General features: G+C 36.6%; 1 protein-coding gene across 2 annotated transcripts in view; it reads right to left on the bottom strand.

Annotated features, from left to right (window-relative positions):
• The window catches only part of ATP7A (ATPase, Cu++ transporting, alpha polypeptide), a 72,846-nt gene that overhangs the window by 33,228 nt on the left and 20,255 nt on the right, over positions 1–19,363 (bottom strand). For both annotated transcript variants that reach the window (XM_008584297.1, XM_008584298.1), the window contains exons 2-5: positions 14,920–15,409; positions 13,656–14,381; positions 6,057–6,260; positions 2,516–2,679 (exon numbers count right to left, since the gene is read on the bottom strand). In XM_008584297.1, the coding sequence (XP_008582519.1) occupies positions 2,516–2,679; positions 6,057–6,260; positions 13,656–14,381; positions 14,920–15,409 (1,584 nt within the window). The remainder of the gene's footprint in view (positions 1–2,515; positions 2,680–6,056; positions 6,261–13,655; positions 14,382–14,919; positions 15,410–19,363) is intronic.

Here is a 19,363-nt window from a genome sequence, read left to right as displayed (position 1 = left end):
AAATTACAGTGAAAATTAATGAAATAGAAACTAGAAAAACAGAGAAAAATCAATGAAACCAAAAGTTGGTTCTTTGAAAAGATCAACAAAATTGACAAACTATTGGCTACATCGACCAAGAAAAAAAAAGAAAGAAGACTCAAATCATTAATCCAGATATTAATCAGTAATGCAAGAAGAGACAGTGGTAATCCACTGACCTCCAGAAGGAAAAAGAATTATCAGTGAATATACCATGAACAATTGTATACAAAAAATTAGATAACCAACATGAAATGGACAAACTCTTAGAAAGACACAAACTACCAAGACTGACTCAAGAAGAAACAGAATATCTGAACAGACCTATAACAAGTAAAGAGATTAAATTAGTAATCAAAAAACTTTCCACAAGGGAAAACCCTGAACCAGATGGCTTCACTGGTGAATTTTAGCAGATGTTTAAAGAAGAGTTAATACCAATCCTTCACAAACTCTTCCAAAAATAGGAGAAGGGAACACTTTCCAACTCTTTCTATGAGGCCACTATTACCCTGATACCAAAACCAGACAAAGACATCACAAGAAAAGAAAACTACAGAGCAATATCCCTTATGACTATAGATAACAAAAATCTTCAATAAAACAATAAAAAAAAACCAATCCAGCAACAGAACCATGACCTCGTGGGATTTATGACAGGAACGCAAGGTTCGTTAAGCATACAAAATTCAATCAACTTAATACACCATATTTAATAAAAGACGGAAACCACGTGAACATCTTAATCAACACAGGAAAAATATTTGACAAAATGTAGCACCTTTTTATCATAAAAACACCCAACTAACTAGGAATAGAAGGGAACTTCCTCTATCTGTTGTAGTAATCAAGACTGTGTGGTACTCGCATAAGGATAGACAAATAGGTCAGTGGAATACAACTGAGGTCTGGAAATAAATCCTTACCCTTTCAGTCAACTGAGTTTCAACAAGGGTGCCAAAACAATTCAATGGAGAAAAGAACAGACTTTTCAACAAATGGTGTTGGGATAACTGGATATCCATAAACCAAAAAATGAAGTTGGACAAATACTTCACACTTATATAACAATTAACTCAAAATTGATCCTCAATCTAAATGTAAGACCTAAAATTATAAAACTCTTAGAAGAAAGCATTGGTTTAGGTAATGCTTTCTTAGGTATGACAGCAAAAGTACAAGCTACAAAAGAAAAGTAGAAAAAAATAAATTGGACATCATGAAAATTAAAAAATTTTGTGCTCTAGAGGACACCATCAAGGAAATGAAAACACAATGCCAGAATGGGAAAAAATATTTGAAAATTATGTATCTGATAAGTGACTTGGATCTAGAATGTATAAAGAACTCTTACCACACAGTAACAAATAACCAACCCAATTAAAAATGGGCAAACAATCTGATAGCGTCTCCAAAAAAGGTATATGAAAGGCCAATAAGCACAAGAAAAGGTGCTCAACATCATTAGTCATCAGAGAAATGCAAACCAAAATCAAAATGAGATATACTACTTCACTCCCACTAGGATGGCTATAATCAAAAAGATAATAGCAAATGTTAGCATGCACATGGAAAAATTGGTACAAGGTTCATTTTTTGTTTTAATTTTTTTAGTTATACAAATAAAACTCGAATAAATTCTAGTTTAAAAATTTTAAAACAATATTGAAAAGATGCAAGTTTCTCTTTGCTCTTGTCCCCCAATCCCACTCTCTTCCGAAGATAAACACTGTTAATCATGTATATAAATCAGTCCTTTCTCTAGGTGTTTATGTACATATTTATTATATAAGCATGCACACATATGGTTTTGCATTTTTCAGTTAAACAGTATTATACTGTAAGTATTGTAGTGCAGCTTGTTCTGTTTAACCTAATAATATGTCCTAGACATCTTTACTTGTAGTACTGATCTATTTTATTATTTTAAATAGCTGTATTGTTTTTCATAATATGTCTATAAATTATCTAACCATTTCCTATTAAAGGATATTTAGGTTGATTCTAAATTTTGCTGTTAGAATTATATAATATATGTAACCTTGTGTGTGCTCATATTTCTACAAGAAAAAACCCTAGCAGTTGATTTGTTGGGTTGGAGAAAATGGCCATTTTAAACCATTATGCCAATATGCCTTACACCTGGTTGTATGATTTCAATCACAAAATATAAGTCTTTAATGCATCTGGAATTTATTCTTTTACATGCTACTAAATAGGAAGCACACTATATTTCATTTATTCATTTTCATTTATTCATTCAAACCCAGTTCTTCTTTCTTGGTTCTTAATAGAGATATAACAATTGTCTTTTTTTACATTCCATGTTTGAAGACAGCCATTAAGTCATATCTTATCCTTCTGTTTTCCAGTTTCCTTCATTTTCATTATAAGTCCTACTTTCCCAATTTTTAATTATCTTTAGAGCTCTTCTCTGAACCCTCACCAAGTTTTTCCTGGAAATTTTATTAATCACACAAAAATTCTTACTTACCACAAGTTCCAAAACACCATCCCCTTCATCGGCATTTTCTATCACAGTGGCTCCAAATCCAAGCTCTCGGATGAACTCTGCTATCATTGGGGGTTGTATGACAGTAGGATTATACCTTACTTCTGCCTTGCCAGCCATCAGGGCCACGAGTACAGAATATATTCCTAGGAGCATTGATTAAAAAAACAGAGTAATGTTATAATTACTTTTTAGTATTTTTCATTTAACTGTGAAAGGATTAAAGTGAACCTGAAGAAATTTATTACTTAACTTTTATACAAGCTTTGAACCCAAACTAAATAAAACTATTTGAAAAGGTGGTCTTATTTTCTTAAACTTTTTATTACACATAGATATGTATATATGTATGTATTTGTGTGTGTGTGTGCGTGTGTGTATGTGTAGAACAACATAATAAACTTGGTGTACCCATCACCCAGCTTTAACAATTATCAATAATACTTGGCTAATTTTATTTCATCTATATTCCTACTCATTTTATTCCCTGTCTTCTACCTAGATTATGTTGAAGCAAATCCCAAACATCATATCATTTCATGTGTAAATATTTAAATATGTATCTTTAAAAGGTAAAGACTTTAAAAATAAACATAACATCATTTTCACACCTAAAATTAAATAATTCTTCGATATCATCAAATATCCAGGTAGTATTCACATTTCTACAATTGCCTTATAAATGTTTACTAGTTTAACAGTTTTTTGTTTGAATTGGGATCCATACAAGGCCTATTAATTGTTTTATACACGAGAAGGCCTGACATATATGCCTTATATTGTATAAACTGCAAAAAAAAAAGGCCTATTAATTGCAATTGGTTGAGACTGTACCATGTAAACACAAAGGATTTTTAGAAGCTAATAAGACAGAGTCCTAGAGAAAAGAACTCATGTACTTAGGAAATCATCACAGTTACAGCAAAGAATTTAAGAACGTACTAACATATATATTATCAAATAGTCATTTCTTAAAATCCTCAAGTTTTACTGTCTGGTACACACTAAAAAAAGCTCTTATTCCTAGAAAACAAAGTACCACACAACTTGTTAAAACAAGAGTTTATTTTATGGAGGTCATGCTGTTCAGTGGTGCAAACCTTTGCTTAACAACTGTTCTACTTCTCTAGGCCAGCTATTGTTGTCATTGCCAGGAATAAAATTAATTCCACATAGCAGAAATAGCAGCCCATTCTAGGAATCTGTGGCACTTGTTGACTATCTGACAGGAAATGGGGATCAATAGTCCATAGGTCAGCTCTGGATAGAATAATAAAAAAAGGACAGACATTAATTTAATAATAGTTTTTAATAAGAAAACAAAGTATCTAATATCATATAAGTTTTCTATATAAAGTGCTTACATTTTGGGCTTTATGGGAACCAGATAATTCAGATATCAGTTCAGGAAAGTGTCAGTAATAAGAAAAGGGCATAGAGAAAGTGGGTAAAACCTTTTTGATTCAGTTGAATGTAATCTATAGCTAGGCAGAAATAGAAGGGAAAACACGATTTTTCAAATTTCAAAAATATAAGTGTAATACTTATACAAATGATAGATAATTTTTAAAATTCTTCAAACTATAATTAGAACTCTTTCTATTCATGTTTAGAAAGGTAATGCACACTAAATCGAGGGAAGAACACTGCTACTCAAAAAGAAAAAAAAAGTATAGTGATCCCAGCTAGGCTAACAGTATTCCTAACTGGGTTAAGAGGTAGTAAAAGGGGATAGTATGGAGTAATTGAAAGAACCAACTTGATGGATTAAAAGGAAAAAAAAGATTTGTAATTGGCATAGGCAATGCTTGTCTCATGAAAAAGGCTATTTCTGAACTGCCCAAAAATAGTCAGTTCTCAAATTAAATGGGAACCTTGGAAGGTTCTTTTTGCTTTCATTTGCTTGGCAACGTCCTCCTATTCTTTTATAATTAATCAAACAAATGGTAATATAAACTTTAGCCTTGACTGCATTCCACTTAGAAATAATAGAATGATATTAAACTGAAGATGGCTCTGTATACCATATTTTGCTACAATAATGTTCTGGCCATAATATATAAGGTGATGTGATTACTACATACACTTTGAGTTATTTCCCCTTACTTCCTTATTCAGCCCTTCCAACTAATGGCATGTGTCATTAAGACATCTAAGGTTACGGCAGCCTCAGTACCAATCCTATGACTTTGGTCTCATTAAATATAATCACATATCTGTATGGTTAATAAATCTATGTTATACTGGGAAGTCTATAAATATAAGTATAAATTTATAAGCTGAGTGTAACTGAATAAAAAAAAAACTGTTGTAGATTTTCTAAAATTTTGTAACCTAAAATTAAAACTTGTAGATGTCAGACGGTTGGAGTGTTGTGCTGATGACACCAAGGCCTAGGGTTTGATCTTTGTACCAGCCAGTTGCCTGCCCCCACCAAAAAAGATTGGGCTGGCGAGTTAGCTCACGTGGCTAGAGCTTGGTAAAGGAGTTGGATCTCCTTACTGCCCAACCGCTAAAAAACAAACCAAAAAATACTTGTATACAATATTAAGTAACTTTTTTTTTTTTCCTTTTTGTCTTTTTTCGTGACCGGCAACGGATCGCAACCCTCAGTGTCGCGCCCGTACCGGACCGGGACCGGCAACGGGATCACAACCCTCGGTGTTGCGCCTGCACCTTGCTCAGCCAGTGAGCGGGAACCGGTCTGTATGTGGGATCCGAACCCTCGGTGGGAGCGCTGCTGCGCTCTCAGGCGGCACACTGCAGCAGTGCGCCACCGGGCCGGCCCGATATTAAGTAACTTATATATATATATATTTTTTTGTCTTTTGTCTTTTTCCGTGTCCGGCAACGGATCGCAACCCTCAGTGTCGCCCCCGCACCGGACCGGGGACCGGCAACGGGATCGCAACCCTCGGTGTTGCTCCCGCGCCTCGCTCAGCCAGTGAGCGGGAACCGGTCTGTATGTGGGATCCGAACCCTCGGTGCCGGCCCGATATTAAGTAACTTATATATATATATATTTTTTTGTCTTTTGTCTTTTTGTAACTTTTGAACATTTTTACCACAAGCAAAGATCAGAGATCAAACTGTTAGAGAAGAACAATATAATTCTAAACAAACTTGGTTTTGGTCTGGTGCTTGGTCCAGGGATGGTAATACTGAAACTCTTAATAGATTCTAGTTGTCAGTTGTAAACACAGCTTTAACAGAAAATTTATGTTTCTTAAAACCCATTGCAACCAAGGTTCATAAAGAATAGTAATCGTGTATATCCTTTCTATAAATTTCATTGACATGAAAATGAGATCATGAGGTAAATGAGACAGACACTTTATCTAAGGGAGAGAACAAAACACTAAAAAAACTGGCTGTCAGGAAATCAGGATAGTCCCACACATCACTGATAATCTTTATGAGGCCTTCGCAAAATCAAAAACATAGTTACAAAACACATAGGAGAACAAGAAGGACAGAGTCCCTAAACTGGTACATAAAATAATAACTTTTAAGAATGTCTCACCTTCTTCTCGTCTTAAATTCCGTTCAATGTTTGCTACACATGAAGCACAAGTCATGCCAGTGACCTGTATGTAACACTTAGATGAAGTCTTTGGCTCCTCGTCGTGAACCGGTGTCATCATTTTAGGATAAAATTCATTAGTTGAGGTCAAAAGTGGCATTTCCAATGAGGGCTGAGCTATTACTACCAATGGCTCACTTATGCCTGGTGGAAAGGGAAAGATTCTTTTCATTTGCGGTATTGATCATTCTCCATCTGTATCTTTGTCATAAATCACAATCCACACCTCCAGGCATGGACAATCCATTCCTTTAAAACCACCAAGGTTCTACCAGGTCCCTCAGCAATATGTTATCTTTAAACTTTCCCTGCAGTAACTTCCAGTTTCAATACTGCCCACCCCAGTTCCCAGGAAAATTTAAGCTAACTGAATAAACAAAACTTTAGTTATATGAAGTTCTTCTAGCCATTAGCTCCACCTCCTACCGCAGGTAGAGAGTAGTTTGTTAACAGATAGTCCTTATTTTTATAATTCACTTTTATCATCATGTTGATGGTTTGCATACTGGTATTAAAGCAATTCACGTATATTAAGTGGAACAAAAAGCAACTTGCAAAATAGCATTGCAGTATGATGTGATTTAAAATTTTTTGAGTGTATGCATATATACGAAAATGCATAAGAAAGCCTGGGATGCTACCTACCTATTAACAGTGGCTACTTCTGGGGCGTAGGGTTAAGGCAGGAATTGAATGTCAGACAGATGAACAAATTTCCACTATCAACACTTCTGTATTGTTTTAATTTTTAAATTAGAGACAAATATATAGTATTTTTTAAATTTACAATGTCTTTGTGGACAGTGGAAGAAGAGGCAAGGAATAAGTCAGCAGTAATCTTCATTTTGCACAGAGTATTCAGAGAATCCCTACATAGAATATTTATGAACTGTGGAAGCTCCTATCATCCCAAAAGCTCCCTTGAAGTCTCACAAAATCTATTGTTTCAGTATAGCCATTGCAGCATTAAACACCTCCCAAAAAGGAAGAAATTATTCTAACACATGTCTACACCTGCAAAAAAGCCAAAGATTTTTCTCCTCTTCTGCAGAGGTAAGGAGTAAAAGAGGTGATGTGGAAATTTCCACTAGCCTATCTAACTTGTTCTTTCTCCCTCTTGAACAAAATACCAGTTCAGGTCTATTTGGCTAGCCCACAAAGGAACCTTTGCACAGCAGAATAGGTTTTCAGGATGCTGAAGAAGACCATTTCCCTAAGGAATAATGAGTAGATTTCTTAGATCAGTATAGTAATGCCTCTTAAATTTTAATGCACGATCACCTGGGAGAGCTTATCAAAATGCAGATTCTGATTAAGGACATCTAGGGTGGAGCATGAGATTCTGTATTTTCATCAAGCTCCCAGACAATGGCAATGTTGCCAGTCTGAGTATAGCAATAGACAGTTTGAATAGTAAAATTCTCCTAAAGTAGCTAGTCTCTGTTCTTAAGTGAATCACTTTAGAAAGCTATTTATTCAGACTGTGACAGCATTATTTAGAACACAGAGGGCAAAATTTATCAAATAGTGCCCACTGTTATCTTAAAGAACTCAAAACGGTGGCTTACTTGCCAAAAGGAAATTGCTTTGGGTTTAAATATAACCATTATTTTAATCTAGTCAGAAGCTTCCTTCATTCTCTCATAATTATTATCAATACTTAAGTATGAATTTGGAAAATGAAAGAAAAGTTTACAATGCCAATAACTTTATGACTTGTTCCAGAGCAATTTAGTTATGTTAGGTACCAGAGGTAACCTGAAATAGCTTCTACAAATTTCACACTTTGGAAGTACAGTATTAAATTAAAATAAGTCATGGAGGTAATCTTTTAGCCACCTAAGCATGAACACTAAAGAACGATCCATAAAATTGTGACCTTTACCACCGTGAGTGTGGCAAGCAAAAGAGGAAAAGCTTTTATCTTCCACAAAGGCAATGAAGGTATTGAAAGTCCACAGTAAATGAATCAATCAATCAATCAATGATGCTAGTTTCTTTCAGTTAGTTTTTCTATAGGCTATAAGAACACTACATATGCTTAAATGAACTCAAAGAAAAGTTGACTTTCCTGCACTTGAAGCAACTATTAGAAATGATTCCAGAAATTTCAAGAAAAGATTTCCAATCTGATACTCAAAATTGCTAGGAGGTTCAGTGTCTGGTCTAATGTGCAGAACAAAAACATAATCTGAAGATGACTTCAAAACAATTATAAACATCATGTTTGCAACTCACTCTCAAATAGTAATAGTTTTATCTATCACCATGTGTGTATACATGTGTGCAACAGATGTAGGGCACATAATAGGCTCCTGATCATTACTTGTTGAATAATTGATTCCCATGGCCCTTAACAATAGTAGGTTGAGGTAAAAGATATTGTTAAGAGTTAAGGAACATGCTGCATTTGTGGTTCCTGAGGACTAGGTAGATGCTATAAATGGTGCCAGAGACTGAACAAGTACTCTTGAATTCCACTTACTAGTCTGAGCAAAATTTCTCCTGTTGCTTAAGTGCATCTTTGAAGCCACCTAAGGCAACTGGAAAGTTGCTTTTGCTCTGCTCACATTTGTTATATAAGACCTCATAAAATGCTAGCTATTTTAAATTATATTATTTGATATTATATTATTATTGCATTAAATCAAGGTTCTGGACTTGTTTGTGTAAACAAAGTTAATATCGATTTAATTCAGAGATTTTATTCACAGAGGTCAATACAACAAATTATTTAAACCAGTGTTCACAAACTTTAATGTGCATATAAATCACTTGGAGAGAGATTTTAATCACTTTATCATTTTAATCTACATTAAAATGTAGATTTTAATTTAATGGGTCTGCAGTGGGTCAGAGAGTCTGTATTTCTAACAGGCTCCCAAGTGACGCTGGTGATGCTGGTCTGTGAATCATACCTTAAGTTGCAAAAATATGGACCCAAGTGACTAGGAAAGATTCCCTTTTTGATTCCAATCTGAAAGCTTGTGAGGCCGTTGCTTACTGCAATGAGAGATACCAGATTTGAATGTGAAAATATTTCAGTTTTATACCATATGTGACATAAGTTGATTATATTTGGGTTCCTATATGTAAGAAGCATGGGAATATTATAATGTAAGTAAAGTTGTTTTAATGATATTGATGTAAACTAAACTTACTTATGTGGTATCCATCACTGAGAACATAATGAATTATACATGCCAAAGTATTTCAATTTAATAGAAACTCTAAGAAGTAATTCAACATTATGACATAGTGAACTGTGACTGAATATAATTTCAGACACTGCCATTGTGAAAATTTTTAAGTGGTGATAGATAAAACTAAATTTTGCTGAAACAAATTTTAGTCATTTTTATGGCTACCTGATACAGTTGCATTTCTAATACTTCTGATTTAAATTTTTCTTCTGGTTTTATAATTATTTCCTCTTGCAATTATGGATTTCCTATATTTTGTTCAGATCGTACCAGAGGCTCTTTAACATCTTAGTATTCTGTATGAATTTCCTAATAGAGAACAAGATTTCCTAAAAGAGAACAAGATTCTTGTGCTCTAAAAAAGATTTGAGAATTCTAGGTGGGAATGCAATATGGTGCAGCTACTTTGGAAAACAGTCTGGTAGGTTCCTCAAATATTTAAACATAGAGTTACATATGACCCAGCAATTTCACTCCTAGGTATATACCCAGGAGAAATAAAAACATATGTTTATGTAAAAACTTGTAGACAAATGCTCATAGCAGCATTATTCATAATAGCCAAAAAGTAGAAACAACCCCATCTCCATCAACTGACGAATAAAGAAACAAAAATGTGGTATATCCATCTGATGGCATATAAAAAGGAATGGAGTTTTGATACGTACTACAATGTGGATGAGCCTTGAAAACATCATGCTAAATAAAAGAACAGAGACACAAAAGGACAAATATTGTATGATTCCACTTACATGAGGCACCTAGAATAGTCAAATTCCTAGAGACAGAAAGTAGAATAGTGGTCAGGGGCTAGGAAGGGGAAGGAGAAATGGGTAGTGACTGCTAATGGGTATGGAGTTTCTTTTGGGGGTGAAGAAAATATTCTAAAATTATATAGTGGTGATAGCTGCAAAACTCTGTGAATATATAACCACTGGATTGTGCACTTTAAAAGGGTGAATTTAATGGTATGTGAACTATATGTCAACGTTAAAAAGTGAGAATTCTATAATTCTACCATTTATCATCAATATGAAAATTAAGAATGTTTGGTATGTCTCTGGGGCCTCACCCACTGGAACTTATCTACCATAATAATGCGAGTGTGTTGAATAAAATTTTTGGTTCGGTTTTAGTGAACTTAAAAAGGTAATATTACAATTTGGTATTCTTCATTTTAACCGGAATACCAAAGATTAATGACATTGTCTGGAAGTTAGCTATATAACTTTTCTACTGTTACTTAAAGCAAGACATTTTATTAGTGCACTTTAAGTTTAATTCAAGGCCAGGTTCAATTCCAGTTTGAAACAAGTTCATACAGGAAAATTCCATTAAATATACACTTTTAATTTCAGTTCAAAAATATAAGCTGTCAGGAAATAAGAGACTTTAGGACAGCTCTGGAGTTAGTTTAATTGAAATGCCTAAATTTTAAACTACAGTTAAGCTTCCGGTCAAGATGGCAGAACAGATGGTCACCACAGTCACTCTCTCCCACAAATCAACCAATTTACAACTATTAAAAAGCAATGACAGCCGAGCTGGGGCCACTAGAGCTCAGGGAAAGAGGAGGAGAGACCTACGGAGTTCATGAAGGCAGGAGAAGCCACGATGAGAGAAAGAAAAGATCACTCCCACCATTTCAAGCCCCAACCACTTTAAGGCTGGAGCTGGTGAGCACATGGAGCAAGAGCTGGCAAAAGCTGCAGCTGTGCCCTTTGTGTGAAGTTTCTTGGAGGCGGCAGGGGAGAGAAGGGCCTTGGTGGCCCTCAGGCCAGCAGGACCACTAACAGGGTTCCTGGGGATCCACATAGGAGCAAAAAGCCACAACAACCGAAACAAGGAGGCACTCAGAGGCTGGTGAGTCATCACAAGGGACTGCGCACGGCCTATCCCATGGGAAGTATTTGGAGTGTGGGCAGTGGGGGAGATGGGTCCACAGGGGGAACATCAGGGCACAGCATGGACAGCTGATCTGCCCTCCAATCAGCACAGGACCACTCTGTGTAGACTGGTCAAGAATATAGCACTGCAGGGACTGCAGTTTGCTGAAAAGACTTAGGTCCAGACCAGAGTTTCCACACAACCCAGGTGTACCAGATCTCAGGAGAACCAGAAGTACCTACAAAGTCAACCATTAAAACCTGAGCTGCACAAAAAGCCTTCCCCAGGGAATCAGCAGCAAAGCAGCAATTTAGCTCAACCACAGGGCTCAAGTGTTGGTCCCCACAGGAAGTTCCCCCATTTTAGAAGTAAGCAAAAGACAACAAATTAGTTCCAGTGCAGAGTTTAAGTAGTTGCAACAGCAAATAATCCAACACAGAACTAAGAGAAAAAACAAAATACCCACAGACCAGAGACAAAGTTTGATATTAACTAGTAAAGGTCTCACTTCACCAAAGAACACCTATAAAATCTAGAAGGACCGGAAGCCCCTTGGCCCCTGAGGCAGGGAGAGGAGAAGGCCAGGGGCCTCAGCCATGCTCCCTGACACTGCAATCAGCCCAGCAAAAACCACCAAGCTGCTGCAGGAAGTGCCCCAGGCTCCTTAGTCAGGCAGTGGGGGACCAAGGACCTCGGCCATGCCCCCTGACACCCACACCCAGCCCAGCGATGACCACCAAGCCACTGCAGGAAGTGCCCCAGGCTCCCAAGCTGGGAAGTGGGAGGCCAAGGGCCTCAGCCAAACACCCCCAACACCTGCAACCTGCCCAGCAATGACAACTGAACCACCATTGGAAGCCCCCTGGTTTCCCATGCCAGGGCGGTGGGGGGCCAAGGGTTTCAGCCACACCCCCCTGACATCTGCATTCAGCCAAGCAACAACCAAGCCACCACTGGAAGCCCCCTGGTCTCCCTTGCAGGAATGAGGGGGATGCCACACGCCTCAACCATGCCCCTCCTCCTTCCTCTTTCTCCCACCCTTTTTCCTTCGCCCTTCTCCTGTCCCCCTCCCACCCAACTGCTCCACAACACCTTAGAATGTAAAAACAGATGGAGCCAGAGACCGACCCCTCCTTCCGCAACCAGGCATGCTGCCACTGCCACAGGTCCCACCCGGCGTCCTGAGGCATGGAACCAACCCCTCCCGCAACCAGGCAAAGAGCATGCCCAAAACACCACTTCCATGTGGGTGGCCCACCACAGCCACCACAATAGCCACAGCTGCTGCAAAAGCAGCCAGATGCCACAACCACCATGCAGATGGACCACTCAAGTGTAGTGACACAAGGAGAGTCACCAGTGGGGACCAAAGAAAAGAAGAAGATGTCTCTCTCCACAAAGCCCATTCCAGAGTGACAGAAGAAGCATCTGCTCTACGATAATAGTGGGGGACCTGACTACACCTCTCTCAGCACTGGACAGATCATCTAGGCAACAAATCAACAGAGTAACTGCTACTCTTTCAGAAAGACAGAAGAAATCTAGGTTATCGGAGATGGTAGGGTAGAGGGAAAGGGGGATGGGGAGAGATTGCATAAGGGGCATAAAGAATAAGTATGATTTGTAATAGTATATATGCTAATAATATTGATTTTATCAACATACATCAACATGAACCCAAAAAATATGTATAATCAATTATGATTCAATAAAATAAATAAATAAAAATAAATTTTAAAAAAAGGAAAAAAAAACTACAGTTAAAATCCTATTATTTATTTCTACCTTTTTTTCTTTTAAAAATTACATTTGCTTTCCCTATTATATAAAGACATACATACATATATACGTCCTTGCAAAAAAAAAAAACTTATACAGGAAAACACAGTGGAAACAAGTCACTTTTATCCTACCACCCAAAGATAACAACTGTTAAAATCTGACCTCAATTATATAAGTAATAAACCTTTCCATTATAAAAAAAAAAAACCCACAAAACTTTGGCTCATGTCCTACCAGAATTCTTATTCATTCATATACTTAAATAACATACCCATGGTATAAATTCATATACATTTGTTTATAAAATTTTAATCATAGTACATATACAGCTTTTCAGCTTGCTTTTCTTTTTCCATTTAACAAAATATCTCAAACACTTTGCTGCAGCATTAAGTATCTTTAATACCATATCTTTTTATGGCTTCACAGCATTTCATCATATGATTGAAACATAATTTATTTATTGTTTCTAGTTTACAATATTATAAATAATGATGCAAGCATCCTTATGCATCTTTGTATACATCACTGACTATCTCCATAGGACTCACTGGCAAAAAGTGGAATTGTAGTGCCTATGAATCATTTTTATTAATAAAAGCCAAAAGATACAGCAAAATGGAAATAAAAGAACATTAGGGGGAATCAAAGAAAAAGTGATAATTACCTGACAAAGTAGCATCAAATCCCATGTCTTCTATTGCTTCTCTCAAGGTTTCTGGAGAGGTTAGTAGAGGATCATACTCAACAGTCCCCTTGCTATTTGCAAGGGAGACTTGTATGGATTTTACACCTGCCTTTTTTGATATGACACCCTCAATAGACTGCACACAAGAATTACAAGTCATACCATCAATGTTTATCACGGTTTCTTGAGTCAGAGGCTGACTAACTATGTTCAAAGGAACCCTTTGAAGAGACGGGCTGGAGGGAGAGTTCAAGGTACTCTCCACTTCACTTTCAATACTAACTCTATATTGCCCTGGTGATACGGCCTCTATTGCTTTTCTTAGGGTTTCTGGAGTGACTGAGCTTGCATTGTATTTCACAATGGCAGACCTATTTTCTAAGGAAACTACTATGCTGCTTACATACTGGAGTGTAGATAAAGCACTTTCAATATTTGACACACATGATTTACAATGCATGCCATCAATGATAAAAGTGGCTGTTGAATCATTGGTATCTGATGGACTCCTTTGCTGTGATCCTTCTGAGGATTTGACTGGTGTGTTCTTTAGACGCTCTACATCAATAGCTCCCAATTTGAGGTACTTGGGCTGTTTTTTAATGAATGCTGGAAAACCCACAGCTTCAATCTGCTTTTTTATTTCCTCTACTGTGATAAGATGAGGTTGATAAACAATGGTAGCTTCTTGGTTGTCCAGGGAGACTATGAAATAAAAAGAAACATAATTCTTTAATTCAGTTATTTCTGGGCCACTTCAGGCACTGTTTTCTGAATCATTAACCACAAATAATTGTTTCTCCCTCATTCTTATCATCATCTTTTCTTAAAATAATTTTGTTATTTGCAGAAAATGTTATTGACATAGACTGGAAACAAGTAAAAGATATGACCACTGTAGCTGTGATCTACAAGTTTCTGCATGCCTGAATAGAAATATAGTAGAGGTAACAAGTACCCCAGCACATGTTTTGATAAGAACCCTGAACTCCATGAACTGCCACCCCAGCTGCCTTTTCTGATAAACTTCAGTTCAAGGCTCATGTAACCTTTAATTATAATCATTAACTTTACTGACATTAATCCTGGGAATATTCTGTACCTCTAACTTCGACGAAGCAGTAAGCATTCTAGTCCCATACATTCAATACCCATGTTTAAGAAGAAAGCAGAAAGTTAAAAAATCAAAACAGAAAACTCAGCCTTACAAAAACAATCAAACAAATAACACCAGATATATTACCTTTAATTCGCTGAACACCTTGCAGTTTCCCAATTTTTCCTTCAATGGTGCTAGTGCATGAATGGCAGGTCATCCCTTCCACTTTCATCTTCAGCATGACTTCACCTGCTTGATCCATACTGTGATCTTCACAAGTTCCCGACTTTTTCTCCAGTGTTCCAATATCTAAACTGAGATCTGGAACCAGCTCTGTTATCTGATTGGCATTCACTATTGAAGGGATTATTGTCACTACTGCAGTTCTTTGCTGAGGGGAAATTTTAACGTCTGTCACACCCTTGGTCTTGAGCAATGTACTTTGGATATAGTCCCATGGTGGAGCCAGTGAAGCAGTTACAGTCAGAAACACAGTGTCAGTTAAAACAGGGAGAGGGTTAGGATTATGGAGAATAGTATCAAAGCCCATGTTATCAATAGCTTCCTGTAGGGTCTTTGGAGTCTGTAGTTTAGGGTCATAAATAACAGTTGCATTTTTTTCTTCCAGAGAAACCTTTTGGAAGGAAATTTCAGAAATCAGTTTAATTAAATTATATGACACTGGACTTAAAAATATCAATCATTGCACCACATTCAAGAAGAATGAAACAAATAACCCAACCTAATATAGTTTCTCTTTTAAACCTAATATAGTTTCTCTTTTAGTTTTCATCTTTACTATTCTCACTAGAAAGAAACACAAGATGTCTTGTGTACTTACGTGAATGGTAAAGCTATATGTAAGCGTACGTGACTGTGGTACTGATCAGGCATTTCAAACGTGCAGGAGGAACACACCTTAGAATTTCACAACAGACCACAAACTACTCTTTCCTACCATTTCCTTTCACAAATTACTCAAACACTTCAGTCTAGCAATTCAAAAGGTTATATAAGAAACAGGATCAGCTACAGAACATAAAAAGTAATATGAAGTTTAATCTTTAAAAATGTTCAATTAAGATAACTTTGTTGGCAAGAAAAGGAATAAACACACTGGTTTATGAGCGAAGGCAGTATTCATAGACTTCTGGAGTATATACTCCTATATCCCCCTAAATTACTAAGCATAACATTAATTTTTGTTTAAAATAAGAATATATTTATTGTTTTGCCTAATTAGATTATAAAACAATGATTATATTCTTAAAGCTCAGCTACTGCATATAAATTAACTACTGCCAGGCCATCTCTTTGGCTGACATCTTACAAAGATTTATGATGAAGATACACACACCCAGACACACACACACAGACAAATACTGGGTGGGGAGTCAGAAGATTTGAGTTTCAGTATCAATTCTCCACTAATTAGCCAACCACACTCATTAGTTATACCATCTGAAAAATGGGAAAATATTTCCTATTATCTTCCAGGGTTGTTATGAGGATCATATGAGTAAATAAATAGAAAAGTGTTGTCTGTAGCACCAATGAGTTATATAAAAGTAAACACTGAACAATTAATATTTATTGAGCACTTATAATGTATACCAGGAAGTGGGATTCTCAGGATACAAAGACAAACATGACATGGTCACAGGGAGCAATGTTAGGACAGAGAATACAGAAAAGGTATACCCATTTATTCCTGGGAATATGGGTCAGAAAAGGCTTCTTAGAGGAGAAAATAGCTGAGTGTTAAAGGACAAACAGGAATCAGCTAGAATATATGAGGCAGGGGATTCCAGACAAATGAAAGCAAAAAAGTAAAGAAAGATAAGAGGCTCAAGAATTAGGTCACTACTCTATTATGAGGTCTTATATGCCAATAATGGTTTGTAATTTATCCTATAGGTAATGGGAAGTCATGGAAAAGTTAAACAGGGGAATGACATGATTAGATTTGCATTTTACAGAAGAATCATTTGGAGGAAGTATGGAAGATGATATTTGGGTGGGGTGGAGTCATACACGAGGAAGGAAGATCAGCTAGGAGGTTATTGCAACAGTGGTGCAATAGAAGGCTTGAATTAAGGCATGAACTCTGGGGTAAAGAGAAAAGAGGCAGTTTCAAGATATATTAAGGAAGGCAAGGCCTACTAATGAGATACAGAGGGTAAGAGAGCTGGCTATAATGACTTACAGGTTTCTGGCATGCGCCAGGAAATAGATAGTGTCATCATTAGCTGACATCAGAAAGAAAAGGAAAACAGGAGGAAGTTAAGAAGTTGCAGTGAAGGGGGCAGGCCCGGTGGTGCACTGCTACAGTGCGCCGCTTGGGAAGTGCAGCGGCGCTCCCACCGAGGGTTCGGATCCCACATACAGACCGGTTCCCGCTCACTGGCTGAGCGAGGTGCGGGTGCAACACCGAGGGTTGCGATCCCGTTGCCAGTCCCGGTCCGGTATGGGTGCGACACTGAGGGTTGCGATCCGTTGCCGGTCACGAAAAAAGACAAAAAGGAAAAAAAAAAAAAAAGAAGTTGCAGTGAAGGGAAAGGAGATAAATTTAGTTCTGGACCTGTTGATTTTGAGATAGCAATAGGATATTAATGTTCAAAAGGCAGTTAAAAATATGTGCATTATTATTATTATTAATTCCTAGAGAAAAGCCTTGTTCCATAAAATAAAAACAACTCAAAAATGTAAAGTAATTCAGAGGAGGAAATCCCATTTTAAACCATCTATAACAGTTATATAGTTAAATCTTTCACTTAATAAACTGCATATTTTTATTTCTTCCCTTAGTTTGGTAATTCATGACTATGTATTTGGTGAAAACCTGAAATGTGTCCATGGCATGGAAAGTTTCTAAGACTCTGATCATTCTTGTTGGTTAGCTTGTTCTTAGTTATGAACAAAATCACTAGAATAAATGATCCAAAACAGAAGAAGTGGGAAAATTGTTATATTTGGTTTTGGATTACACTATATAACATTTTCCATGAAAAAACTGCAGAATTAGCCAAACCACATAGAGTTGAGACATATACTTTTGAAAGAGATGCAGTAACCGTAGCCACTATCGAATGAAGGCTTTTGTGTCTTTGTGTTTTTAAAAAGATCCTCTTTTAAACTTTAATTTCATTCCTCTGAGGGCAATGATTTTCTGATTAAGAAAATGACTTTAATAATTTAAACATTCCAACTAAAGGAGATGAAGAACAGATAAGTGGTTTCCAGGGGTAGGAGTGGGGAACAGCGTATGAGAGGGTTGTTCAGGGTGATGGGACTGTGCTATGTCCCGATTGTGGTGGTGGGTAAATGAATCTATACATGTGTTAACATTCACAAAACTAAAAAAAAAATTTCATAGATCTGTAGACCCCCCAAAAAAGTCAATTTTACTGGATAGTAATTTTTTAATAAAAACATTAAATAATATTAAAAATTCAGTTCTCAGTTGTACTACCCACATTTCAAGTGTCAATGGCTAATGTGGCTAGTGGCTGCCATACCAGACAGATCAGATATAAAAATTTCCATCATCACAGGACATTCTTGGACAGCACTGCTCTAGATACTACTATACTTTTCCTAATAAAGAACTAAAAGGATTCTTTTCCCTTTAGGTTTAAATACATTGTATCTTGCATATCTTCAACAAGACCTGGTTTTGAACTAAATTTTTTCCCCAAAAATTATCAATTTACCAACATACCCAGTGAGAAATTGTTCCTGTTTTAAAAGCAAAAACTACTTTGTCACTGGATGGTTTGCTATACTTTCTACTGCTTTAGCCTATCTTTTATTTATAAAAGACATAGGAAACTATATATAAAATACTATGCAAAAAAGAAGTCATTACCCTATGCAATTTTCATGCAGCAGATGGGAAAACACTTCCTTATTTAGTAACTTCTATTTGTGTGTTTTAAAGCTGGCCAACCACATTCAGCACAAACAAAAATGTTCCCCTTTGGGGTAACAGCATTCAACTTTTCCTCTGAATGTTAGATATCAAAGAGACTTTTCAATCCTAAGGTCTCAAGGAAACAAAATTAAACAGCACCTTATTTTCTTTTAAGAGGAAATTCACACAGTAATTATAACAATATAGTTATTGGTGCCAAAATCCTTGGGCAGGAAGCAAAAATGGCATTTAGTTACTCAACAAATATTTATTGAGTGTCTATTATGTGCCTGGCACTGTGTTAGCTGCTAGGGAGACAATGGTGAGCAAAATCAGGCACAAACTCCATAGAACTGGAAATTGTTGGTAGCAGTCTGATTCTGGGTCTGCGCTGCTCTCCTTTCACATGTTCCCCTCTCTCCACATTGTTCCACAATTTCAACAGCTTGTCTTTTCCCCAGAATCTTTCATTAGGAACCAATGCTGTTATGTGTATTTTCAGAGGAGCTATTTTTCCATTATATCAATAGTTCTTCTGAAAATAAACATAATGGCCTACAAATTATGAACATGGCTCATAGAAAGGACTCAAGGCGAAACACTATTCACTGTATTTTAGATGAAGGCAGTAGTAGTAAAGAAGAAAGAAAAATAAACCAAATGTATTCTGTGGCC

Source organism: Galeopterus variegatus, unplaced genomic scaffold, assembly GCF_000696425.1.
Source record: "Galeopterus variegatus unplaced genomic scaffold, G_variegatus-3.0.2 Scaffold3212, whole genome shotgun sequence".
In the NCBI taxonomy this organism is placed as follows: Eukaryota; Metazoa; Chordata; class Mammalia; order Dermoptera; family Cynocephalidae; genus Galeopterus; species Galeopterus variegatus.
This window is presented reverse-complemented; position numbering and strand designations above follow the sequence as displayed.